We start from the raw sequence: 26362 nt of genomic DNA, 5'->3' as shown, positions 1-26362 counted from the left end.
GGTGATTGATCAGTTGATTCAATCAATCAATTTCCACCTTTACAAAGTAGAAATCTGCCTCTCTGAAACTTCCATCAATTTATTTTTATTCTGTCTTCTAGAATGTCTAGTATGAGGACTTGCTGAGTCCTTTTCAGGCTACTTATCCACCTTTGGTGTTCACCTGCCACCAACTCACACCTGTGGCTCCAAGAAACTTGTAGCACTGTGCAGTGGCCACACCCTAGTAAAATTGTCTCAGCAGATGGCTGAGCAAGATTGAGGCCAACAAGGGGTTTCATGCACTGGTGAGATGGGGGATGTCTACACCAAGCATATGAGGGACAGAATGGGTAGATGAGAACAATTTGTTCCAATGGCCATGAAGGCAGCTGAAGCAAGCACTGTGGAGCCTTAGAGCTTGGTTAGACATTGAAGACACCAAGGTCATCCATACACTGTGTCCCAGGCCATGGCCAGTCATCTTGACTTTTGTCCTGCCACTGAACTTTGATGATTCTGGAAGAGAGAATGAGGTTGACAACTTCGTGCAACTATGTTTCACTTCAATCCAGTTCATGCTCAAGTCATCATCACCTAGGATGCCACTGGTCCTCTTTGAAAACAAAGAATAAACGGCAGCAACAGCCCTATAGAATCAAACATTGATTTCCCTATTCTACATTTCAACCCTTCAAGTACTCATAGACAAAGACTGTCTCACCTGTTAGGCCTTCACATCCCCAGTTCCTTCCATTGATCTTTGACTCAGTTCCCAGAACTTTCTCCATCCTGTGTATCCTTCTCTAGATTTGTTTTAATTTGTCAATGGAATAAGTCCTCATAATTCCCAATGACTAGACAAGGTCTGCTTAGGGTATAGGATAACAGGATTATCATCTCCCTTCCAGACAAAGATTTTTTTTTAATATATAATTTATTTATTTTTAAGTTCTTAACATTCACTTCCACAGAATTTGAATTCAAAATTTTCTCCCCATCTCTCCCCACCCCCATCCCAGGACAGCATGCATCCCATCCACCCCTTCTTCCAGTCTGTCCTCCCTTCTATTACCCACCCTTCTTCCATCCCCCTTCCCCTCTATTTTCCTGTAGGGCAAAATAGATTTCTATACTCCAATGCCTGTATAGCTTAATTTCCAGTTGCATGCTAAAACAATTTTTAACATCCATTCTTAAAGCTTTGAGTTCCATATTCTCTCCCTCCCTCCCCACCCATCCTCATTGCGAGAACAAGCTATTAAATATAGGTCATACATGTGTAACAATGCAAAGTACTTTCATAATAGTTATGTTGTAAAAGACTAACCACATTTCCCTCTGTCCTATCCTGCCCTTCATTTATTCCATTCTCTCCCTTTACCTGTCCTCTCACAATAGTGTTTACTTCTAATTATCCCTTTCCCCTATTTGTTGTCCCTTCTATTGTCTTCCCTTTCCTATCCCCCTTGCTTTCCTGCAGGATAAAATAGATTTCCATATCCAATTGAGTATGTGTTATTCCCTCCTTAAGTCAAATCTCATGAGAGTAAGGCTCAATTTCCTTTCATCTCCCCCCTCCTCCCCTCCATTGTAGAAGCTCTTTCTTCCCTCTTGTATGTGAGATGGTTTGCTACATTCTACCTCTCCCTTTCTCTTACTACTAGTACATTCCATTCAACGGTAAATTTTATTTTTTTTTAGATAGTCTCCCTTCATATTCAGCTCACCCTGTGCCTCTGAGACAAGACTTATTGGAAAAGACCTTGATGTAGGGAAAAATTGAGGATAAAAGGAGAAAAGGATTGCAGAGGATGAGATGGATAGATAGTGTCATGGAAGCAACAAAAATGAGCTTGGATAGATTTGAGGAGATAGCAAAGGATAGGAAGACCTGGCATGCTATGGTCAATGAGGTCACAAAGAGTTGGACATGACTGAACAACTGAACAATAACAAACATTTAATAACCTTCAAAAATCTCTATTGATTAGAGAAATGTAAATTAAAACAACTCTGAGGTATCGCCTCACACCTATCAGATTACCATATGACAGGAAAGAAAAATGACAAATATTGGAGAGGATGTGGAAAAATTGGGGCACTACAGCATTGTTGGTAGAGTTGAGAACCGATCCAACCATTCTGGAGAATAATTTGAAACTACGCCCAAAGGGCTAAAAAATAACAACCCTGTGCATACCCTTTGATCCAACAATGCCACTACTCAAAAAAAAGTGGAAAAGGACATATATGTACAAAAATATTTATAGCAACTCTTTGTGATAGCAAAGAATTAGAAATTGAGGGGATGCCCATTCATTGGGGATTGACTGAACAAGTTGTGGCATATGATTGTAATGGAATACTACTGTGCTCTAGCATATTGCTTCCAGAAAAACCTTACATGAACTGATGCGAAGTGAAGTGAGCAGAACCAGAAGAACATTGTACACAGTAACAGCAGGATTGTACAATGATCAACTGTGAATGACTTGACTATTCTTAATGATACAATGATCCAAGAAAATACTGTAGGACTTATGAAAAATGCTATCCACCTCCAGAGAAAGAACGGATGGAGTCTGAATGCAGATCAGTGCATATATTTTTTTTACTTTATTTTCCTTTTTTGTTTGTTTTTTCTTTTGCAGCATGGCTAATATGGAAATGTGTTTTGCACAACTCCATATGTATAATCTATAGCAAATTGCTTGCCTTCTCAAGGAAGGGGAAGAGAAAAAAGAGAGGGAGAGAATCTGGAACTCAAAATTTTTAAAAATGAATGTCAAAAATTGTTTTTATATGTAATTGAGGAAAAGATGAAATAAAAAACTAACATTTATATAGTGCTTACTATGTACCAGGCACTGCGATAAGCACTTTATAATTTTTATCTCCTTTGATTCTCCCAACTACACTGGGAAATAGATACTACTATTATTGCCTCCACTTTACAAATGAGGAAACTGAGGCAAACAGAGGTTAAGTGACTTGCCCATAGCTAGTAAGTGTCTGAGGTTAGATTTGTACTCAGGTCTTCCTGACTCCAGGTCTAGCACTGTAGGGAAGGAAGTGGAAGAGGAGGAGACCTCAGTAGTCCTCCTCTGCCAAGGACCACTGAGAGCATTTGTTCCCCTGGCAAGAGTGATGACTCAAGAGGTACTGAGTCAGATCCAAGTTGAAATACAAAAGGGACACTGTCAACCCCTTTCAGAGGAGTTAATGACACAGTGGATAGAGCACCTAGCCTGAGTCAAAAAGATCTGAGTTCAAATCCAGCTTCAGACACTTACTAGCTGTGTGACCCTGGGAAAGTCACTTCACCCTGTTTGTCTCAGTTTCTTCAAATATAAAATGAGCTGGAGAAAGAAACAGCAAACCACTCTAGTATCTTTGCCAAGAAAACCTCAAATGGGATCAAGAAGAGTTGGACACAGGCATGACTAAACAATAATAGCCTTGTTCTTATTGGCAAAATAAATTAGATGGAAGTTTATTGTTAGACCCTCTCTCATCTTTTATTTTGGTTTATGTTATCATCATTTATTTCTACATTTTACCCCAAGGAAGAATAATCTGAACAATCATGGAATTTCAGAACTATTATAGAGTTATATATAATGGAACATAGCTATTATAGAAAATCATGGAATTTCAGAGACATAGACTGACTCCACAAAGATCCCATTTTCTCTTCTAAGGATCCTTCTAGCTCAAATATTCCACGTCCTAAGGGCTCTCTTAGCCTTGACATTCTGGGTTCTAAAGAACCTCCCAGCTCTGACACTAACATCTAAGGTCCCTCCAGTTCTGATATTCTCTGTTCTAGGCTCCTTCCCAGTCTTGACACTCTGTGTTCTAAGGTCCTTTCTAGGACTGATATCCTAAGAAGATATTGACATTTTCTCAGGTTCATCATCTCTCACTCAACCTATGCAAGGTTATTCTTCATGTAGCTTAAGATTCAAGTTTCCTGAAGACTCAGATGTTCTTAGAACTGAAAGTAGAGAAAGTGTTAACATCCTTACAGGGACTTCCGCCTCTGGAGAGATGAAAAGTGGCTCCATTTTCTCTCTGTCACAACCATTTTGACCACACAGGTGCCTGGTATCTTGTGGGCCATCCTCCCCAACTACTTCCACGTGGTTCTGCCTATTGTAGCCAGAAGGAAGCTCCAAGTCCAAGGGTGGGTCATTTTCTTCACCTGTTTGTCTCTCTTTGATGTCTGGAATCCCCTTGGGCTCCTCAAGATGCAGTAGTCTGACCTCAGAGCCCACTTCAGGCTCCACTTTGGAGGAATTGACCTCAACAATCAGTAAGTCCCTTGGACCAACATCTTTCACTGTGTCTGAGGATCCTATCCATGGCCTTACCTATGGAAAGAACAGGGAAAGTTATAAACCCAAACCTGGGTCTCCTCACCCAAAAGGCAAGTAGGCAGAGAGCCAGTCATAAAAGGCCAGCTCCAATTTTTCCTCTTTTCTCCATCTGTCTCCAGAGACATCCTCTTTCAGAAAACTTCCTTGGATGGGGTGGGAGTTGGTGTTGGGCTTGGCTAGCTATAGAGCAGGGCTTCTTAAACTTTCTCCACTCCACTACCCCCTTCTGAATTTTGGCAGCCTTAGTTGTCATTGCATGGCCTGAGGGCATGCACAGTGCAAAGTGCACATGCTTTGTGTTCAGAATTAAGGCTGTAGTGAAGTTGTGGATACAACACAGGCAAGCACTGCCAGAGACACCTTTGATTCATTACATATTTGAGTTTGAATTAATTGTAGGTCATTGTGCAGTCAGAAGGTTGCAACTCACAGTTTAAGAAGCACTATTCTAGAGTTCTCCAGATAACCTGGGAACCTTATTGATTGCGGTTCTCCAGAATCAACAGAGCAAAGGAAATCAGAGAATTGTCATAGAGAAGGCTAGAACTAGTCATTGTCTGGTCTTAGACAAGAAACTTTCTATCTCTCTTGGTCTCATCTCCCCCGTTTGCAAAATGGAGATAATAATCTTACACTCTGTGTCTCAGGGCTGCTATTGGAGTTTAATCATGTATATATGTGACCATGTTACCACCAACTCATATATCTATGTATATATCTATATATCTATGCATATCTATGTATGTATATATAAATGTATATATGTATGTATATGTGTGTGTGTGTATGTAATCTATATTGCCCAGGGTGACATAGCTATATGATATAGATTATATATATATATACTTTTATATAATACAATGTCCTTTGTTTGGCTTTTCAAGTCCTTCAGATCCTAATGTCACCTGTATGTGCACATGTCTCTGCACTTGGAGTTACAGGCTGTCCCAAAATTCTTGGTGCATTTTAAAGTTTTAAATAGCTTCAAACTAAAACCCTCTCTTTCTCAGTATGTGTGTGCCTGGACGCAGGTATAAGGACAGAATCGGGACTTGTGATTTTATTGGCATGGGAAACTCCCTTTCCTAATGCAAGTTGACCCTTTCTCTTCACCTCGTGGTCTTAGATGACCTAGAATGTTGAGAGACTGCTTAATTGTTACATAGCCAGTATGTGGCTGAGATAGGACTTGAAGTTCCCTTAGTCTTCTGGGTTTAAAGGATGTTTCTCAGGCAAGGAGGATGATGAGAAACAAGGTGACAGAGATTTGGGGGAGCTAGATGGTATTTTTTTAGGGTTTTTTTTTTTGGCAGCTAAATGGCACAGTGGATAGAGTTCAAGACCTGGAGTCAGGAAGACTCATCATCCTGAGTTCAAATCCAGTCTCAGACACTTACTAGCTGTATAACCCTGGGCAAGTCACTTCACCCTCTTTCCCTCAGTTTCCTCATCTATAAAATGAGCTGGGGAAGGAAACGGCAAACCATTCTAGTATCCCTGCCAAGAAAACCTCAAATAGGGCCATGGAAAGTCAGACATGACTGAAAAACAACTGTAAGAGGAACTTACCAACTTCATATCCTCCGCAAGGAACTTAGTTGCACTGCTAGTAGAGGGATTGGGTAGAGGTGGACACAGGAAGCTTTTGACCCTGTGGGAGCATGACAGGATTTCATTAATACTCACATTCTCAAGAAAATACAATAAACAATGGCCCAAAGGGAACCTTGAATTACCTCCTCAGGACAAAATATCCAGTGACGGCCATGAGAACTATGGTTGCAAACACCATCACACACAGCAGGAGGAAGGGAAATGGGTGAGCTGCGTTATCAGCTAGGGAGAAACAGATTTCTGGTTTGGAAAAATGATCTCAAGGGAATCTCAACTGAATGAGAAGTTGATAAAGGAGACCCACCTGACTTGAACCCTAGACCGAGGTGCTCTAGAGATTGGAATTCTATTCCTGGTTTTGACACTATCTCAGGGTATGGCTTTGGCTTATGGCATTTCTTCATCTCTAAATTGAAGCATTTGGATTACTAAACTCTAAGGTCCTTTCCCCCTGTCAACATTCCATGTTTGAAAGTCTCTCCCAGATCTGATATTCTACATTTTAACATCTCTAACATTCTGTGTTCTAAGGTTCCTCCCAACTCTGTCGTCCTATGTACCAACAAAGCTCTGGACTTAGAATAAGGAAGATCAGAGTTCAGATTCTGCCTGAGGCATTTTCTAATTATGACCTTAGCAATTCACTTACAGCCTCTCAGCCTCCATTTCCTTCTCTGTAAAAATTGATCTATCTCATAAAGTTGTTGTAAGGATTGAATGAAATAACATTGTAAAGTGTTTTCCAAATCTTAAAGTACTGGCATTATTATTTTCTAAGGTTCTGCTTATCTCTGATGTTCTATATTGATTGAATAGACCATCCTCCATATTTGGAATGAATTCTCTATCATTCTGAGTCCCCAGCTTGTTGAAAATTCTTTTCTCCTTTTAAGACCCTCCAGAGGGATCCTCCAATTCAATTCAATTCTTTGTCTCTAAGACTCTGCTTTGGGAGTAGGTGAAAAAATGGTAGACTGCCATTTTGGAAAGCTCACAACACCTGAAGGCCTATGTCCTGGGTTCTGGTCCCAGCTCTGTCACTTTGGAGCTATGTGAGCTTGGGACAGACTCCTTCCTTAAGCCTCAGTTTCCCCTGCTACAAAATAAAGACACCCCCTCCCCAACCTCAAAAGGCCACTGAGAGGGAAGTGATTTATTCACCTTAAAACACTCTGTAAACAGGAGCTGGTTGTCTAGGGAAATGGTAAGTGAGTCATTCAGAGTAGGGAGTGCAAGAGTATGTGAGCACATATTTGTGTGTGTGTATGATCTAGAGAGTACAAGCCCAAATGCAGTTGTAAAGATACTTAGAAGACTTCCTAGGGTCTTTCTATTTCCTAACAGAGGGATGCCTATACTGTAGAATTATGGAAAGAAGAGGCTAACCTAGTTTAAGCCTCAGAGGCTTGCTCCATGCCCCAGAAGTTGTTGCTGTGTCTCCTCGGATCTGAAAGGTGTAGAAAGTGTCCTTGCTCAGGTTCCCTATTGTGTACTCCAAGGCAGAAGCATTCACAACGTGAACTGTTCAAAGACACAAAAATAAGTTCCTTGGAAATGATTTCAAGTTCCTTCTCCTGCTCCCACCCCAGTCTTTCAGCAATATGTCACATGGGATAGTCTTCTGCCCAAAGACCCATCAGAGGGACTGGAGAAATCTCAGAGACCTGGCCAGAAATCAAGACCAGAACTAGAGCCAAGCAAGGTTCAGGATAGAAAGGCAGGAACCAGACACAGTTAGGTCACCCTCAATGGCACAGCAAACCAAGCAGAGCTGAGAGTCAGGAGAGGGGGGCGTATTCAGGAGTTAAAGAGTACGGAAGCAGCCAAAGTTAAGGTAAAACAGCAGGTAAGAGACCAGGCGTGAGGACGATTGTAACAACGAAAGGGAAGGCGTTTTGTAAACTACAAAGTATCACATGTGTGTAAGGTGTTATCTATAGAATCAAACAATGTTAGAGCTGGGAGGGCCCTTAGAACACAGGATGTCAGGGCTGGGAGGTTCTTTAGAACACAGGATGTCAGGGCTGGGAGAGTCCTTAGAACACAGGATGTCAGGGCTGGGAGAGTCCTTAGAACACAAGATGTCAGGGATGGGAAAGAGCTTAGAAAAAGAAATGTCAGAGCTGGGAGGGCCCTTAGAACATGGATTGTCAGAGTTTAGAGGGACAAGACCATAGAAAATATGAGATCTGGAAGAGTTCTCAGAACAGAGGATGTAGGAGATAGAAAGGACTTGACAGGACAGGGCCTTGAGGTACAGACCATACAATATACTGACAGACAGGTGTTAAACATAATTTCCAACCTACAAATGGTTTTGTTGTTTGTTTCATTCCAGCAATAGATGACATATTTCTTCAATACTCCTGGGCACTTGCTGAGTGGGGAAGGATTCCATCCCAGGGTTACTTCATGGCCTACTGCTCTTTTCACTCCAAAGTGCCTGGGCCCAGCTTTCAAAACAGAATATTAGCAGCAGTAAGAGGGCAGCCTCTGAAACTCAGTCTTCTGGAGGAGAAAACTATCCCTCTTATTAATGAAATAGGAAAAGACCTCATGGGAGGTCCTGGGATGGGAGAATGGGAATGACCACAGGAGGGCCAACTAAATAGAAAGATCATAGAGTAGGAGCTGGGAAGGGCTTTAGAGACCATCTAATCCAATCCTCTCCATTTTACAGATGAGAAAATAAGACTTGGGTCATCCAGAAAGAAAGTCTAAGAGAGCGCAGGTTTGTATTTCATTCATTCACTCACTCACTCAGCACACATTCAAGAAGTAGCTACTGAGTACAGGCTGCTCCAAGGGTGACAGGGATGGATAAGGGTCTGACGTAGTCCTCAGCAAACTTACAATCTGATAGTATAAGTCTTATAGGGTCATGGCGTAGGATGAGATGAAGGACACAGAAGAGGGACAGATGTAGGATTGGGGGGTGTTGAATAGGGAAAAAAGCCTTTCTAGAAGGGAGCAATAGGAAAGACTTTCTGGGGGATGTTGTCTTTGAGCTGGGGAGGCAGGGGAGGGCACAGACTTGATTGGCAAATCCATGGATACATAGGCAAGTCCCTTCCCCTTTCTTAACCTTGGCTTCCTCTAAAATTAGGAGATGGGACTAGATAAGGGCTTCTTGATCTAGAGCCTACAGACTCCCCTAAAAGATTATGTTCAGTCTTGCTGGGTAGTTGCTTTTTGCTTATAATCCAAGCTCCTTTGTGTTCTGGGATATCACATTCCAAGCCTTCTGGTCCTGTAATGTAGAAGTTGCTAAATCTTGTGTAATTCTGACTATGACTCCTCGATATTTGAATTATTTCTTTCTGAGTCCACAGATGCCCAAAGGATCCATGGATAGATTCTAGGGGGTCCATGAAATTGGATGGGGAAAAATTACAACATTACTTTCACCAACTGCTAACTAAAAGTTAGCATTTCCTTCAACTATTTTTAAAAAAATGATTATGAGAAGGGGTCCACAGCCTTCTCAGGACTTCCAGAAGGACTAATAGTACAAAGTTAAGTGTACCTTGGCTAGTGGGTCTCAAAGGACCCTCCTGGGTTTGACTCTTTGAGCTGAAGTTGTACTGTCTTCGTACCCAGTACGAGATATCCCCAAATCTACTATGTCACCTGGATCCCAAGGATCCCATTTCTCCTTTGAAAGATAGGTATAGACTTACCATCCCCAATGAAGTGGTGCACAGAAAAGACAGTGACCCAGGAATGAGCATTTTGGGGTTTGTCTGAAGCATAAATATTGATCCGGTAACACTTTCCAGGGTCCAGGATTCCAAAATCTTTATTCCAGCTATATGTCACTACTGGGGAAAAGAACAGGACCAGAGTCAGGAGAGATTTGTCAGTCATTCAGAAACCACCAACTATGGTCAGACACCTGAGTTCACCTGAGCATTGGGCTGACAAAGAAAGATAAGGTAGGGTCCCTGCCCTCAAGAAGTCTCTCAGGGGAAACAAGACATGGACATAGATAGCTTAAATATGGGGTAAGATAAAATATGGATTGTAGACTAAGGCTTGAGTATTAAGGAGATTCAGAGAAGAGAGCCATCTGCTTAACTCAGCTGCTACCTCCCATATGAATCCTTTTTGTATCTTCTCGGTTGTTAGTCATGCCTCTCTTACACTAAAATTGCTTTGCATGTACTTTGTATATGTTGTGTATTTGTGTGAATGCTGCTTCCTCCAACAGAATTTAAGCTCCATAAGGGAAAAGACTGTTTTGGGGTTTTTCTCCCTAAGTCCCTCATGCCTAGCGAAGAATCTAACCCACAGTACTTAATTAATATTATTTAATTGATTAATTAGTGTGATTGGGAAAGGCTTACAAGAAGAGATTGGGCTTGAATAGGAAGGAAACTGAAAGGCAGATAGGATTCAATAAACCAGCATTTATTGAGCACCTTCAAGGCACCAGGCGCTGTCCTAGGTGCTGAAGGATTTCGAATAGTGGGCAATCCACAAGCTAAAACTTTTGCAGACCAACCTCCTTCTGATGACAATAGGATTACACTGTCTTTAGAGTTACTAGAAAGTCATATAAGACTCCAATACTTAATTTTGTATTTGGCAAATTTCTGCCAGAAAAAGAAATAAACCTGTCATTAATCTGACTCTGATCCAGCACAGGGCATTATCATTGGCCCGGAAATCTGACGCATCCTTCATTTTAAGAGAGGCAACTTGTTCCCAGTGGGGAGAGATCCTAACTGTGTCACAGATTTTCTGTGAGACCTCAGTAATCCTAGCTGTAAAACGAGACCAACTCCTCCCCTGTCTTTTCCCCCTTGGGCTCTGGTGAGCTAAAAGATGGGGAAAATGCTTGATAAAATTGCCTGGGGCTATTTACACAGGAGAGAGGATTATTATTCCCAGTGACAATTAAAGTCTCACACCCACTCTTTAAGGTCTCAAGTAGCGTCCTACCAGGTGTAAGATGGGCCTCTCCCTAGGGTGAGAATCATTGTTTACAGAACACTTTGGAGAGCCAGAGGAAACTAGGTGCAGAGTGATTACCTAGGTGTTATGAATGGTGTAATCACAGGTGATTGGCCTTAATACCCCCAGGAGCTACATTTATCACTGTTTGAGAAGAGAAATTGAACAGGCTTGCATCTTGCATGAGATTTCTTTCAATAATGCTTCCTCTGGGCCTCTGTGTTCTCTTCTATAAAGGGAAGGGTGGGGGTGGACTTAAATGTATTTAAGGCCCTTCATTCCCAGCTTGCTTCATCTGATTGTCAGACTGAACTCTTTTAGACCTGACATTCTGCGTTCTAAGGGTCCTGGCATTTCCTCTTTCTTTTTTTAAAAATGTCTTCTTTCACAATATCTCTCTTCTGTGTCCCCCTTCTCCTCTGCCACTCTGCAATCACCCTAACACAGTGTTTGGGCCCTCATCACCTTGCACCTCGACCATTGCAATGGCCTGTTGGTTGGTCTCTCTGCTTTAGGCTCTCCCCATTTCAATCCATCCTCCATTCAGCTATCAAATTAATCTTCCTAGAGTGTAGATCTGACCATGACACCTCACCTTTCAGTAGTGGAAGGGAATAAGTATTATGTGACAGAGACTGTGCTAAGTGCTTTTTACAAAAAGTATCTCATTTAATCAGCACAACCACCCTGGGTGCTATTATAATCCCATTTTACAGGTTAAGGAAACTGAGGCAGACAGAGGTTAAATAACCTGCCCAGGGTCACAGAGCTGGTTAGTGCTTTAGGCTAGGTTTGAATTTGGGTCTTCCTGATTCAGGGTCCAAAGCTCTATACATTGCACCCCCTAGCAGCTTCAATAAACCCTAAGGGTTTGCTTTTACCTCCCAGGTCCAATATAAATAAAGATCTTCACAGTCTGACCCGTTTCTTCCTTTCCAGTTTTCTTATACCTTGCTCCACTCCTCAGCAATCCAGTGACACTATCTTCCTTGCTATTGCTTGAACACTGTTCTGTTTGCCATCTCCTGACTGTCCCCGATGCCTGGGACAATCTCCCTCTCATCTCTCACTCCTAGCTTCCCTGACTTCCTTCAGTTCTCAGCTAAAGATCCACCTTCTGTAAGAAGCCTTTCCTAGTACTCCTGAATCTTAGTTAGTGCTTTCCCTCGAGACCACTCCCCTGCCTCTTGTTTTTTCATAGTTGCTTTCATGTTATGTCTCCGGTTAGAATGGGAGCTCCTTGAGATCAAGGACTGTCTTTTGCCTTTTTTGCATCCTCAGCACTTAACACAGTGCCTGACACAGGAGAAAATTAATAAATGTTACTTGACTGATTGACTGAATCCCAGCTCTGACACTCGGTTCTAAGGGTCCTCCCAGCTCTGACATTCTTGAATATCTATAAAGACAAGACTCAGTTAGCACTATCCTCTCAACTATACCTTTTCTATTATTTTTTTCTTTCCTGATGCTCTTCAGAGAACATATGGCATCTGTCCAGTTGGCAAGATGGGGGTACCATTCAATGCAGTAACTCTTGACTTTTCTTTCTAAGAACCATTGCATTGTCACGTTGTCTTCTGAGGAGCTGATGTTCAGAAACTCTGCATTCTGCATAAAACCTAAAGAAACATTAATAGATTAATAGTCATACTCCTTCAACCATTACAGCACCCATTGTCATTTACAAGGTGTTTTATATACGTCTACTGGGTGCTTTACAGCTTACATTATTTCCCCATCCATTTCTTCATAGTAGTCTTGGGGTAGGGGCAGGGAGGGTGTGTGGAATAGTTAGGGCAGTCAGAGATTATTGGATATTATCCCCATTTGATAGGTAGGAAAACTGAGTCTCAAAGAAATTAAGTTATTTAACTAAGGTCACATAGATCTGAAGCAGCAGTACTGGGATTTGCGTCCAGGGCTCTTTCCACTAAATCACAATTGAAGCTCAGATGCCAGCTGATCACCAAGAGAGTTGGAAGAGAAGATGGAGTGGAATGATGGCTTTTCTCACATTGACTCATATGGTTTATCTGCACAGACCTTCAATCAAATGACCTTGTCAGAGGGCTAGTGCCCAAATGCAGACCTCAGATCCCATAAAGATTGTAGGAATGGACTGGCCTTTAAGGCATTCTGAACACATGGCCCCATCTCCCACCTCTGTGTCTATGCACTGGCTGTGCCCCATGCCTAGAGGGCCTTCCTTGAGTTCTAAGGGCCCTCCCAGCTCTGACCTCCTGAGTTCTAAGGGCCCTCTCAGCTCTGACACCTTATGTTTAAAGATTACTTCCAATATTGACATTCTATATTCTATATTGTAAAGTTCTTTCCAGCTCCAGCATTCTAAGTTCTACATTCTATGGTCCTTTCAGCTCTAACATTCTGTGGTCTATGTGCTAGGTTCATTTCTGACATTTCACTTTCTAATATTCCTTCAAGCTCTGACTTTCTGTGTTCTAACCCTAACATTCTATGTTCTAAGGCTCTATAAGGTTCTTCTCAGCTCAGACATCATGTTCATCTCGGTGGTACGGTGGACAAAAGCACTGGATCTGAAGTCAGGAAGATCTGAGTTCAAATCCAACCTCAGATACTTTCTAGCTATGTGACCCTGGACAAGTCAATTATTCTCAACTCACCTCAGTTTCCTCAGCTCTAAAATGGGAATAGTATTAGTACCTCCCTCCTAGGTTGTTGTGAGAATCAAATGATATACTATTTATAAATTTAGCAGAGTGACTGTCTCAGAGTAGGCTTAATAAATGCTTATTCCCTTCCCCTTCCCATCTTTCCCTCTAATTTCAAAGTCATTTCTCTGCCTTGAAACTCTGTCCTGCAGATCCTCCCAGCTCTAACTTTCTTTTTTTTTTTTTTTTACCAGTTTTCAGTTTTTCTGCTTGTATGTTCTATCTCCACTGTAGTCTCCTACAGGCACCCCCACCCTTACCCCACATACCTGATTTGAGATCTGCAGGGATATGGAATGTTCTGGTTAGCTGCGGCCCAATGGTTCCCTGGGTTTGGATGATGACATCATGCTCTGCCCCAGAAACTTGGATCACTTTCTCCAGTTTCATTTTCTTCTCAAACTTTGGTTTGCAAGAGCAAGAAAGAACCCGAAGAACAAGTCTGAAATTCACTTTTTCCGTGCAGTTGGGGGGCATCTTCCCTTGCCTGGGCTGCTCAGGAGTGAAGGGGACAAGTTCAGAGATGAGGACAGTGAGTCATCTCCCACAAGGGCGAGTTCACTTAGATACTTTATACAAACCATAAGAAAAGGCAAAGCATATTTAAGAAGCTCAGAAGAGACTTATCCCCTCCCTTTCTTTGATGGAAATCCAAACACAGTCTGGAATATTGCCGTTACATTCAATGTGATCCCTCACATTCTTACAGGGCAAGTGGAAGATCTCAAAGGGCTTTTCTCCCCATATTCTCCTCATTCTCACAGCATCCTAGGAAGGGGACCAAGCAGAGACTATCATCTCCCTTTAACTGGTGACTTAACTGCATCCCAAGAGAAGGGACTTGTCCAAGCCTATAAGCAATCAGTGAATTCAGACGACCAGAACCCAAGGCCATTGACTCCCAGACAACAAATGCTTTTCCCATTGAATATCAGTGAGGCCTCCACCAATGTTCACAAAAGTACCTCCCAGTCCAAGATGAGGTCCCTCTTTCCATTGTTATCTAGTTTTCCCACTGTGTAATTCACCTCTGGAATTTGGAGAATTTCTGTAAAAAGAGGAATATATTTTGCACATCACATCATTTATCAGCGTTTAGTCATAGACTGTTAGCAATAGAAGATCCCTTGGAGAATGTTAGCATTGGAAAGGAGCTTATAACATACAATATCAAAGCCCGGGAGGACCCTTAGAACATGGAATGTGGGAATGGAAGTTAGGGCATAGAGTGCCAACTGGGGGGACCTCTAGGACTCTATGAATGTTGGAGCAAAGATGGACCTATGAGAAGAAGCAGAGTCAATGTCTTACCAGAAGGAATGCACATGGACTTGCTCCAGTCACTCCACTGACCAGTTGGGGAGGCTCTTTTGTGGCGGCGGAGCTGAATTTCATAGGCAGCAAGGGCTTCTAGCTGGAGACTGCAGGTTTCTAAAGAATGGCCAGGTGCCCCAGGGGTTAGCTGACTGGCTGGTGAGAAGGCTCTGAAGGTACCTAGCTAGTCCCTCTCCAGCCACCACCCCAGGCTGGCCCTGCTCCAGCCAAGCCCATCTTCTCAGTGTCCCACCTCTTCATTTCTCCCAGGCCAATCACTCCTACTAAGTTTAACTGGCCTAATGAACATAGAGTTTGGAGGCAGAAGACTTAGTCTCAAACACTGGCTTGGCTGCTAGCTCCCTGTGTGACCTGGGAAGTCACTTTATATCTCTCTGGGCCTCAGTATTCTCATCTGTACAGTGAGCAGGATAGATGACATCTAAGATCCCTTCCTGTTCTAAATTTATGATCCTACAGAATAGAATGTCAGAACTGGGGTGGGGGGAACCCTTAGAACATAGGATGTCAGAGTTGGGAGGGATCCTAGAACACAGAGTGTCAGAGTTAGGAAGGCCCTTAGAATATAGATCTTGACAGGACCTTAAAATAGAGAATATTGAAGATAGAAGGGACTTCATACACCTAGTCCAACCTCCCCCTCTCTATAGATGATAAAATAGAAACCCAGAAGGGTTAAGTGACTTGTCCTGAGTCACACAGTAAATTAGGGGGAGAATTAGAACTAGAACCCAGAACTCTTATCTCCTGGTAAAGAGCTAATTTCAACATGTTGCTTCTGTTTGTCTTTCATTCTTGAAGAGAACCATGACATCAGGGAGGTGATGTCATGACTTGCAAGTGAATTGGATTTAAGTGAGGGAGAGCCATGCAAAGTCAGCAGCCTCACTTTCATCTCCAGAGCCATCTGGGTCCAGTGGCCAGATATAGATCAGGACAACTGGAGGTGGCCTTGAATAGAGTGGGAAAACTTAACCTTTTCAAGCTAAGGTCTTTTATAGGTCTCACTTTGATGGAGGCAGCGCCCATTCAGTGATTAAGGCTTAATAAGAAATGAGGCAGAGAATGACCTTTTTACCTAATCTATGATATACTATCTAATAATATATATTATTAATAATATCTATATTGCCTCCTATTGGACAAATGTGCATTGATAGAACAATTACTAGGGAAGAGAGCTATATTTCCCCACTAGGGCCGTGGAAACTGCAGCTCCATGTTCTCACCAAAATCAGAGTTCATCTGGGTTCCACAATCTCCCTGGAATGAGATAATGTTGATCATTGGCATTTTGATGCTAGAAAAGTCACTTAAGACACAAAGACAGCAGGGAAAGAGGTATTCAAAGTGACTGTAGAAGCAGTTTTTTACCTGGAAGGTGGCATTCCCTTAAAATCACCTATCAAGAGATGATTTTTGTCATCATGAGCAACTCCCAGTGTGGAAGTCCCCTTCACACAGATCATAATCCATCAGTGGCTTACAAAAGAATGCCTAGAGTTACCTGAGATAAATGAAGTTTAAATAATATATTCAGGGCAACTAGGTGGCACAGTGGATAGAACTCCAGGCCTGCAATTGGGAGCACTTATCTCCCTGAGTTCAAATCTGGCCTCAGACATTTACTAGCTGTGTGACCCTGAGCAAGTCACTTAACCCTGTCTGCCTGAGTTTCCTCATCTGTAAAATGAGCTGGAGAAAGAAATGGGAAACCACTCCAGTATCTCTACCAAGAAAACCCCCAATGGGTCACAAAGAGTTAGACATAACTGAAATGAGTGATCATTAACAGCATATTCATACAAAGCCAACAAATGTTAGAGACTGAATTTTGTCCTAGGTCATCTGGTCTAAAACCCAATATTTTATCCATGTTGACTTATTACAATGTACTGATTATGTAACTCTAACCAACAGGAAATGACATTATGAATTTGGAGTCAAAGAATCCAAGTTGACCTTGGGCAAGTTACTTGCTGCCCCTTTCTTGGTCTCAGTTTCTCCCTATATAAAATTAAGGTGAGAAAGTCTTTAGAACATAGTGTATCAGATCTGGGAGGGCCCTTAGAACACAGAATACAAGAACTAGAGGGTCCTTAGAAAACAGAATGTCAGAGTCAGGATGTCTGATCTGGGAGGGACCTCAGAAGCTACTTAGAACAACCCTTTCATTTTGCCAGTAGGGAAACTGAGGACTAGAACAGGGCAGGTATTTTGCCCAAGATCCCCTCCTTGGGCTGTGGCTGAATAGTCTCCTGACTCCTATGCCAGGTCCCTTTCCTCTTCCCTCCACCAGGGAGTACAAGATGGCTCCCCTGGGCCCTGCTCACCCTTTGGGATTAACAGGTCTCTCCCTAGTAACTGCCACTGAAGATCTTGCTCCTGAGGTGGGCCTGACTCACCTGTTCCCATGTTCCATTCCACGTCCTGTAACGATATTCAGCTATGGCATCCTCTTGCTTTTCAGGGGTCTTCCATTTTATCAAGAGTTGGCCATAGAGCTTGGAGATAGTCATTTCTTCACTGGGAGGGTCAAACTTGACTGAAATTACAATCATATGAGGTAGCCTGACTTAATGGCCCTAAATACATGGTGCTCAAAGGGAATGAGGAAAAGAGACAGTGGGAGACGGAACACTTTCCAAAACCCAATGGCACAATCTGCCCTTGCTTCTGCCTCTCATTTGCTATTCCAGCCACATTTCACATGTTGCATCTACCCAGCTTAGTTCACTCATTATCACTCCCTCTCCCCACAACCCAAGCTCTTAGGTGACTAGACTCTGGAAACCACACAATTGGCTGCTGCTTTATGAGACATCACATGAGATGCTTTCTATTGGAGTCAGCCATCAGCTCACTTCAAGGTCCCCTTGTCTCTGGAGTCAGTCCTCCATATTTCCATGCTTTCTGCCTCCTAACTGTGTCCTTGACTTGAGCTACAACTCTGCCTTGATCTCAGGTCCTGGAATGTTCCTCAGCCTTACCCTCTTCCTTGGGGAAGAGGAACTGCTGTACAAGGGAGACTGGATGAAGGAATTGTAGAATTATAGAATCTATGTAGTATAGCAGGAAAGGGGTTGGATTTAGTTAGAAAACCTCAGTTCAAAGCCAAGCTCCACTATTTCCTACCCATAAGACCTTGGGTAAGTCCTTGCTTCTGGTTTCTTTTTCTGCAAGAAGAGAAGGTTAGTCTTATAGGTCTGAGCTCCCTTCCCCTCTAAACGCTACTTAAAGTCCTATAATTCTTAGACTCAAAGGGACCTCATAGGCCATCCTGTTTAACCAATGTCTGAAGAAAGAATTCTCTCTCCAGAACAAGGAAAAAAATGGCCATCCAGTTTCCACTTGAAAATCTCCAGGGTTAGGGCCCATCAAGGCAGATACAAATCACAACTTGCAAAGAAAATGAAAAGCCCACAGATACTTACAGGCCCCGTAGAGTGCCAGGGTGATTTTCGGAGACACTGCTGTCCTGTTTCCAACTCGGGATTCCACCCAAAATGTGACATTCTGTAGGATGGGCACCTTAGCTTGGTCAGTAAACCAGACTTGGTTGGCAGTTCCTGCTTCAAGATAGCAGCAATTCCCATTTCTAAGGCTCAAGAGGAGAGAGAAGGTTTTGGTCACATAGCTGTATGGCACCTTGAGACCTGAGGAGCTCTGGAACTCCCAAAGGGTCACCCATGCTCAACGGGTCCAGGGAGAGGGAAGAGACTGTCTGAGAAGGCCATTTAAGACCATCTGAGTATAGAGTCCATATGATGGAATTGACCTAAGGGTCAGCATATGGATACAATCAACCCACTAACAACTCTGAGCTCCCAGAGGTGATTGTTAAATTTTCAGGATGAGCATTCAGACCTCTGAAATGAGCAAACACTACAAATCATGGCTTGATTCATTGTTTTGTGGATTGTCTAGATGTAAGAAAATGTTGGAGAAAATGTTAATAATGGGGATTAAACTTAAAAGTATGTCCTGTTTGGTTGTTTTTTTTCTTGGAGGTAGGTTGTTAAACATTCATTAAATATGGCAGCATTCCTCCTGCAAATTCCTTCTAAATAAATACCAGGGCAACCAATATTCCTGAGACAGGATATACCTGCTTAATAAAGTGTAGAGAGTGCTAAACTTGGAGTTATAAAATCTGAGTTTGAATCATAACTGCCACTTGGAAACCATGTGACCTTGAGTAAGTCATTTCTGGAGGTCAGTTTCCTCACAGAGGGGTTAGGCCAGATGAGGTCCCTTCAAGATGTAGTTCACAGGTTCTTAACCTTTTTCAGTACCCTTTGACTTTCAAGAATCAGTATCCTTCCTTTATACCTCATGTAATATGAAAGGAAATAAATTCTAGAGATGACTGTGATGAGGCATATGAAAATAAAATAAGGAGATTAATTTTCCATAAAGAAAAGTAAGAATGAGATAAAAGTCTCCAAGAGCAAATGAAAAGTTTTGCAACTGCATTGATTGGATATTAATTCCAAAAAGTCAAATTAAAATAGTCCCTATAGCCTCTTGAAAAGCTTTTCACAAACCTAGGAGGTTTGTGTGTGCCAGGATGGAAAACCCCAACTAGATTTATGATACTATGAACTATGATCAACATTCTAAGGTTGATCTGATACTTTTTCCTTTCGACTCTGATGTCCTATGTTCTTGGTTCTGAGGTTCTTTCCAGCTCTATATTCTGTGTTCTGTGTCTTAAGGACTTTTCCACCTTTGATGTTTTATGTTCTATGTTCTTTGGCCCCTTCTAACTCTGAAATTCTAGCTTCTGTCACAAGCTCTCAGTTCTATGTTGTAAGATAGGTCTTTATCAGTAGAAATTGTTGTTTTTGTTCAGTCCTTTTCAGTTGTCTCTGACTCTTTGTGATCCCATTGAGGGTTTTCTTGGCAAAAATTCTAGAGTGGTTTATGCCATTTCCCTTTCCAGCCCATTTTAGATGAGGAAACTAGAGAAAAGAGGATAAATTGCCTTGCCCAGTGTTAGTAAGTGTCTTGGACTACAAAATAATCAGTATTTGTCAATGTATGTTTTCAGCAACCCAGAAAAACCATAGAACAGAAAAGACAGAGCTAGGAGGGCCTTAGAACACAGGATATCAGAACTGGGAGGGCCTTTAGAACACAGGGTATCAGAGGTGGGAGGGCCCTTAGAACACAAAAGATCAGAACTGAGAGGGTCCTTAGAGCACTGAATGTCAGAGCCAGGAAAGCCCTTAGTAAACATTTAACTTAGTTGTCCTCAGCCTGGAGACTATGAACTCACAAAGGGTCTGTGGAGAGATTTCAGGGGTCTAATTTGTATAGGAAAAAAAAATCACATCTTTATTTTCACTAGCCTCTACTAAAATTTAGCATATCCTTTAATTAAACGTAGGCAACAAATATTAGTCCAGAAGGGGTCCGTAGGTTTTGCCATGCACAACAAAGGTGAAGAACTCTGGTTTAATCCAAACTGAGGATTTAGTGATGGGGAAACTGAGGCCTAGAGAGGGGAAAGGACTCAAGCACAGGGACCTTTCTAATATTTTTTGCAATGGATTTTGTGACCAAGAGGCTAACGGGACTAGAACAGTTAAAAATCAATCTCTTATGGCTTCCTTTATGAGTTCTTAACCTGGGGTCCAGAAACTTATAAAAAATAAGTATCTTGATAACTGTATTTCTATAAAATTGCTTTCCTTTGTAATTCTAGGTGGACATGGTGGTGCATACCTGTAATGCCAAATGTGAAGGATCATTTGAGCTTAGGAGTTCTGAGCTTCAATAGGGCTAAGCTGATTGGCTGCTCATACCGAGTCCTGAATCAGTATAGTGAACTCTAAGGAATGAAGGGGTGGGAAGAGAATAGTGGCCTACCTGAGGAAAGACCTAGATCAAAAATGAAGCAGTCCAAAAATTGTGCCTGTGTACTGGGGAGTCCAGGTAACCTCTGCACTTCCAGAGTGGAAGAAACAGAGAAACACAGTATTAAAAAACAAGTAAAAAACCAATGTTCTAAGGAGTCCTCCATAGACCAAAGGGGTCCATGACATAAGAAAAGTTTCAGAACCCCTGCTTTTGGAGGTGAGTGTTGACCCTGGATCACTATGATTTGGGTCTTTAATTTGGGTCTCTTTGCCATTGGCAAGTATAGATTGAGATGAACCTCCTGAACATTCTACTTACCAGCATCGAAGGAAGTGGGTGACATGGGTGGGGTCTCCATCATATTTCCAAGAACACTCAAAACCCTTTGGAAAGATCCTATAACAAAGTAGTTCCCTTGGACCTTCCATTGAGCCTGAAAAAGACCATAAGAAATCTATGCCCATGAACTATTGGCTAGGTAAGACCTAAAAGCAAAGAAATAGAAGATCAGTCTGATCAACCAACTGGCCAGTTTGCCACTCCCCAACCTAAGTGTGCCATTTCCAACCTTCCTAGAATGCACTTCCTCCTCACTTTGGAAGGAAGGAAATAAACATTTAAGGAAGTGTCAACTATTTGCTAAGCAGTTTGTAAATATTATTTTTTTTGGTAATTTACTAATAATAGTTGGGGAGGCAGTACCATTATTATTCCCATTTTTCAGTTAAAGAAATTGAGGCAGACTAAGATGACATGATTTGCCCAGGGTTTACACTGTCAGTAAGTATCTGAAGCTGGATTTGAACTCAGGTCTTCCTCACTTGTAACCCAGTGCTTTTATCCACTGTACCACCTCACTGCCCCTTGGAATCCTTGGATTCCTTCCTTCAAAGCTCGTTTCACTGCTGCCTCCTTTCCAAAGCTTTTCCTGATTCCCCTGGTTGCTTCTTCTTTTTCAGACAGCATGCTTTTAAACTACTGAGAGGGAGCTTCTTGATACCACACACACAAGTTGGGAATAGCCTAAGAATCTGCATAATGCGCACACCCTTTGCTGACCGGAGAGGATACTGCAGAGAACTGAGAAGACTTGGCGGGTGGTTCAAGGAGTGTGCCACCTGGTGAACAACTCCAGTATTATACTTCATGGATGGATAATTAATACAGTGTCCAGCTGTCATCTAGTATACTTAAGGAAGGTGGAATATGAATTGATTTGGACTGCTGCCACACAGAGTGACCCAAGCACAGGGATGTTCTGGAACTAGCTCAAATTGGCTCTCAAGAGTAGATTGCTAAATTTTCAGGTTGAGCATCTACCCCTTGGAATCATTAGATGTTACAAATCAGAGCCTAGTTTATTGTTTTATTGATTGTCTAAACTTAAGAAAACAATAGAGAAATTATTAATTATGCATATTGATATGATCATCCCCACCTTCCACCCCAGAGAACTGATTGTTAAAGATTTGGTAGCAAGCACACTCTTACCCAAACAACACATGCAAGACAACCAGGTGTCACCCTAAAACCTGAGCTACATCTATCCCAGGGATATTATGAGAAGAGTAGGAAATGTGAAGTGCTTTGTAACCATGAAGGTACAGTAGAAATGTAAGGTTTTCTTATAAGATTGTGAACTCGGTTCTATCCCCTCCCATACCTGAGTCTCTTTCCCAGAAGGGCAGCTCCTGGAAACAGCACTCCCCGTTTTTGCATGCACCACCTATATTAAAAAAAACAAGCATTAAGAGTCATTTAATGACAGGGCAAGTCTATGTGACAGACATCCAGGGTCACTAAATGGAAGGCTTGGGGCTCTAAGGTAGGGGGAGAGAGATCTGAATCATTATGAAGCATTGCACCCCCTACCTCTACAAAAGAATTCCCGACTGAGCTTCCAGGTGGCTCATAGGTGATCCTTTGTTACTGATAACCCAACCCCCATTCTCTAAGGGTTGGGATCCCCACGTTGCCACCACAGATACTAGAGGTCCCAGAACCCGACCCCTTTCCCTCAATTAATAGCTGATGTTTACATGGACTCTTTCAAATTTCCAACACATTTTATATACATTACCTCATTTGAGCCATCACCACAATCCTAGGAGGGAGGTATAATGTATGACTCTTCCCATTTTTCAGATGAAGAAACTGAGGTTAGAAGCGTTGAAGTGGACAAAGTAGCAAAGAGGACAGGGCATTGAGTTTGGGATTCAAATTCAAATGCAGGATATTCTAATTCTGCCTTAGACATTTACTAGTTGCATGACCTTGGACAAGTCACCAAATCTCTCCCTGTGCTTCATTTTCCTCATCTGTAAAATGAGAGAACTGGACTAACGGGTTTCTGAGGTCCCTTCCAACTAGAAATCTAAGAGTCTATGACCTACTAATGGTCCTACAGTGAGAAATGTCCGAGATGGGGTTCAAACCCTGATCCTTCTTGACTCTATGTTCAATATTTCTCGAAACACCTTTAGAGATAGTCAACCTGAGAGGGAGGCAATAGGGAGAAGATTCTTAAACTGCAAATTTACACAGGACCATTGGTTCAGAGCTGGAAGGGACCTCAGAGAACATCTAGTCCAGGGCTGGGGAACCTCTTCATTTTGCCAAAAAGGAAACTGAGACCCAGGGAACTTAAATAACTGGTCACACAGACATTGTCAGTCAGACCTAGACTGGAAAAGATTATTTTGGTAGTGACGTGAAAGATAGATTGAAAAAGGGAGAGACTAGACACAGGGAAAGCCAATTAGGACAGAGCCTTGGGCCACTGGCTCTACCACATATTAGCTATGTGATTGGGTCAGTTCTCCTCTCTGGGCCTTGGTTTTCTCATCTATAAAATGGATATGATAACCCACATACTACCCACCTTACAGGATCATAACACGGTGACCTCCCATAAGTTCATATATATATATATATATATATATATATATATATATATGATTCATATATATATATATATGATTCATATATATATATATATGAACTATATTCCTATATATATATATGTTCCTATTTATATGTATGTGAGTATATATATACACAGAGAGAGAGCAGTAGAAATGCCAACTATGATTATCATTAATCCTGTGGACACCCCTTAAGAGCTGATTGGGCATTGAATCCTTCCAAAAACACTCTTTTCCCCCAAAACAGCAAAACTGGGGGAAGGGATGCTCTTTGTGAAAACTCCATAAGTCCCTTTTCTAGGCTTTGTGTTTCTTTGCTTTCTGTCCCTATTTCTTTTTTGTTCAATCCAGCATCACTAGCTGCCTGCCTGTCACCCATCTTAAAAGCAGGACTCCTTCTCTCTTCTTCCATCTCCACCAAGACAGACAGACAGAGAGACAGAGACACACAGAGAGAGGGAGACAGACAGAGAGACACATCTCTTCTCTATACTTCCCTATTTTTATTGAGGGCTCCACCATCTTTCCCAACACCCAAGGTCAAAATCATCATCTTCCTCACCCCACCTATCCAACCAACTGCCCAGTCTCTGTTTCCACAACTACGACATCCCTCTCATCCATACTTTTCTCTCTGCCCACTGCCCACCCCACCCTCCAGTTTAGGGGTCCCTGTCACCTCTCACATGGATTATTCCTAATAGCTTCCTAATTCACCTTCCACTGTCTCGCCTCTCCCTCTTCCCACCCCTCCTCGCACAGTGCTGCCAAAATCCTCTTCCTAAAACACAGGTCTGACTAGAGCCACACTTACTCCCTGTGTGATGTTGGCTGTCATTTAATCTCCCTGGGTCTCATTTTCCTCATCTGTGAAACAAGAGCATCATATTAGGTGGCATCTGAAGACCCTTCCAGCTACAGATTTACAATCACTGCGCTACTCAAGAATTGTTTGTGGCTCCCTATTGCCTCTATGACAAATACAAACGCCTCATTAAAACCCCTCCACAGTCTGGCACCAGCCTTCGCTCTTCTCTCCTAATCCTCCCTATCATGTACGCTAGGTCCCAGTCAAATGCTCGCTGGGCCACTTCTCCCCTTGATCCTTTGTACAGGCTGTCTGTCTGTAATGCCTCCATTATACTTTCTCCTTATTTCTGTCCCCGAGAATATTTAGCTTCCTTTGAGGCACAGCTCAGGTTGGATCTTCTGCCTGAAACTTTTCCTGTTCTCCTTAGTTGTCAGTGGTCTCTCCTTCCTCCAACTATCATGCACTTACTCCTCTTCCTCACCGCACACCCCAAGTAGAATGCAAGCTGCTGAAACAAAGACTTATTTGCCTTTTGTCTTTGCAACCTCAATATCTGGCTGGCACACACGTGATAGGTGCTTAATAAAGGTAGGGCAAATTATTATTGTCTCCATAGCTGAGCTATTCTGGGTTCAAGCAAGGATCTTTATTTCCAAGGGAAACAGTATCATTTTAAAATAATCAGTGATAGACCTTCAGGGGCTCCACATGGCTACTGAAAGGGACAAAACCCTTGGTGTGGCATTCAAGGCTCTCCTCTATTACACCTGCACTCTAGCTTGCCAGGTTTATGAGCTGATTTAGTGAAGAAGGAAAAAACAAAACTCTGAATTTGAGGTCAGGATGACTTGGGATTGCATCCATCTCTGACACGTAAGTTTTGTGACTTCAGCCTCAGTTTTCCTAATCTGTAAAATGTGAGTGATGGCACCAAACTCACAAGGTCATGAAGGTGTATTAAATAAGATGATGTTCATATGGGAAATGCTTTGCAAACCTTAAGATGCTACAAACATAATAACTCCTATTGTTAATATTATTGTTAATACCTTGTGATCTTATTTACTGTGAATGAGAGCAGACTTTAGAGGGGAGAGGGTGGCCCGACCACTGTTTTTAAGTTTTTAAGGGTTGTCATCTGGAAGAAGGATGAGATTTGTTCTGCTGGCCCCAGTGGGTAGAAACTGCAAAAAGGTAGATTTTCATTCATTATAGGAAGGAAAAAAGCAATTAGGGCTGCTCAAAATGGCATACAATGTCTCCAAGGATGGTGAGGTCTTCCAGTAGAGGTTGGGAACATTACTTTTATTTTATTTTATTTGGAGGAGCATTATTGAAGAGATTCTTTTTGGGGGGAGATAATCTGGGTTAAGTGACTTGCCTAGGGTCACACAGCTAGTAAGTGTCTGAGGCTGGATTTGAACTGAGGTCCTCCTAAGACCAGGACTCTATCTATCATGTCACCTAGGTCTTCTAGGAATTAGATTGGATGCTGTCCAAGTTCAGTTCCTTTCCAACTTTGAGATTCCAGTATACTCAATGGACCCCCATGGGGCAGAGGAAGCTAGGGGTTCCCTGTAAATGCTGGGGTCAGAATGGCTAGCTGTGTAACCATGGGAAAAGAAGCACAGCTTCTCTGATCTTTAGTTTACTCAGCTGTAAAATAAGGTTAAGCTACCTGCCAGAATGGAGCTGGAGGGAATCATGAGACCATGCCAACTGGGTGCACTACAAATTTATGTGACACTCTACCTCAAGTGGGCCATCACTGCAGCAAAGCAATCCTTTTACACCTCCCTAACT

At 42.3% G+C, this 26362-nt stretch overlaps 1 protein-coding gene across 1 annotated transcript in view; it reads right to left on the bottom strand.

Moving 5' to 3' along the window:
* Nucleotides 1–1925: 1925 nt before the first annotated feature.
* The window catches only part of IL12RB1 (interleukin 12 receptor subunit beta 1), a 29092-nt gene continuing 4655 nt past the window's right edge, over nucleotides 1926–26362 (bottom strand). Inside the window, exons 2-16 of the mRNA XM_072601677.1 lie at nucleotides 22488–22550; nucleotides 21143–21257; nucleotides 18394–18563; nucleotides 17365–17504; nucleotides 16189–16222; nucleotides 14936–15055; nucleotides 14590–14672; nucleotides 13894–14116; nucleotides 12374–12553; nucleotides 9656–9796; nucleotides 8285–8428; nucleotides 7362–7496; nucleotides 6098–6197; nucleotides 5931–6012; nucleotides 1926–4355 (exon numbers count right to left, since the gene is read on the bottom strand). Coding sequence (XP_072457778.1) covers nucleotides 3924–4355; nucleotides 5931–6012; nucleotides 6098–6197; nucleotides 7362–7496; nucleotides 8285–8428; nucleotides 9656–9796; nucleotides 12374–12553; nucleotides 13894–14116; nucleotides 14590–14672; nucleotides 14936–15055; nucleotides 16189–16222; nucleotides 17365–17504; nucleotides 18394–18563; nucleotides 21143–21257; nucleotides 22488–22550 — 2162 coding nt within the window. The 3' untranslated portion in view covers nucleotides 1926–3923. The remainder of the gene's footprint in view (nucleotides 4356–5930; nucleotides 6013–6097; nucleotides 6198–7361; nucleotides 7497–8284; nucleotides 8429–9655; nucleotides 9797–12373; nucleotides 12554–13893; nucleotides 14117–14589; nucleotides 14673–14935; nucleotides 15056–16188; nucleotides 16223–17364; nucleotides 17505–18393; nucleotides 18564–21142; nucleotides 21258–22487; nucleotides 22551–26362) is intronic.

Source organism: Notamacropus eugenii, chromosome 4 (assembly GCF_028372415.1).
Source record: "Notamacropus eugenii isolate mMacEug1 chromosome 4, mMacEug1.pri_v2, whole genome shotgun sequence".
NCBI lineage: Eukaryota > Metazoa > Chordata > Mammalia > Diprotodontia > Macropodidae > Notamacropus > Notamacropus eugenii.
The sequence above is the reverse complement of the archived record's forward strand: the minus strand, read 5'-3'. Positions and strand labels throughout refer to the sequence as shown.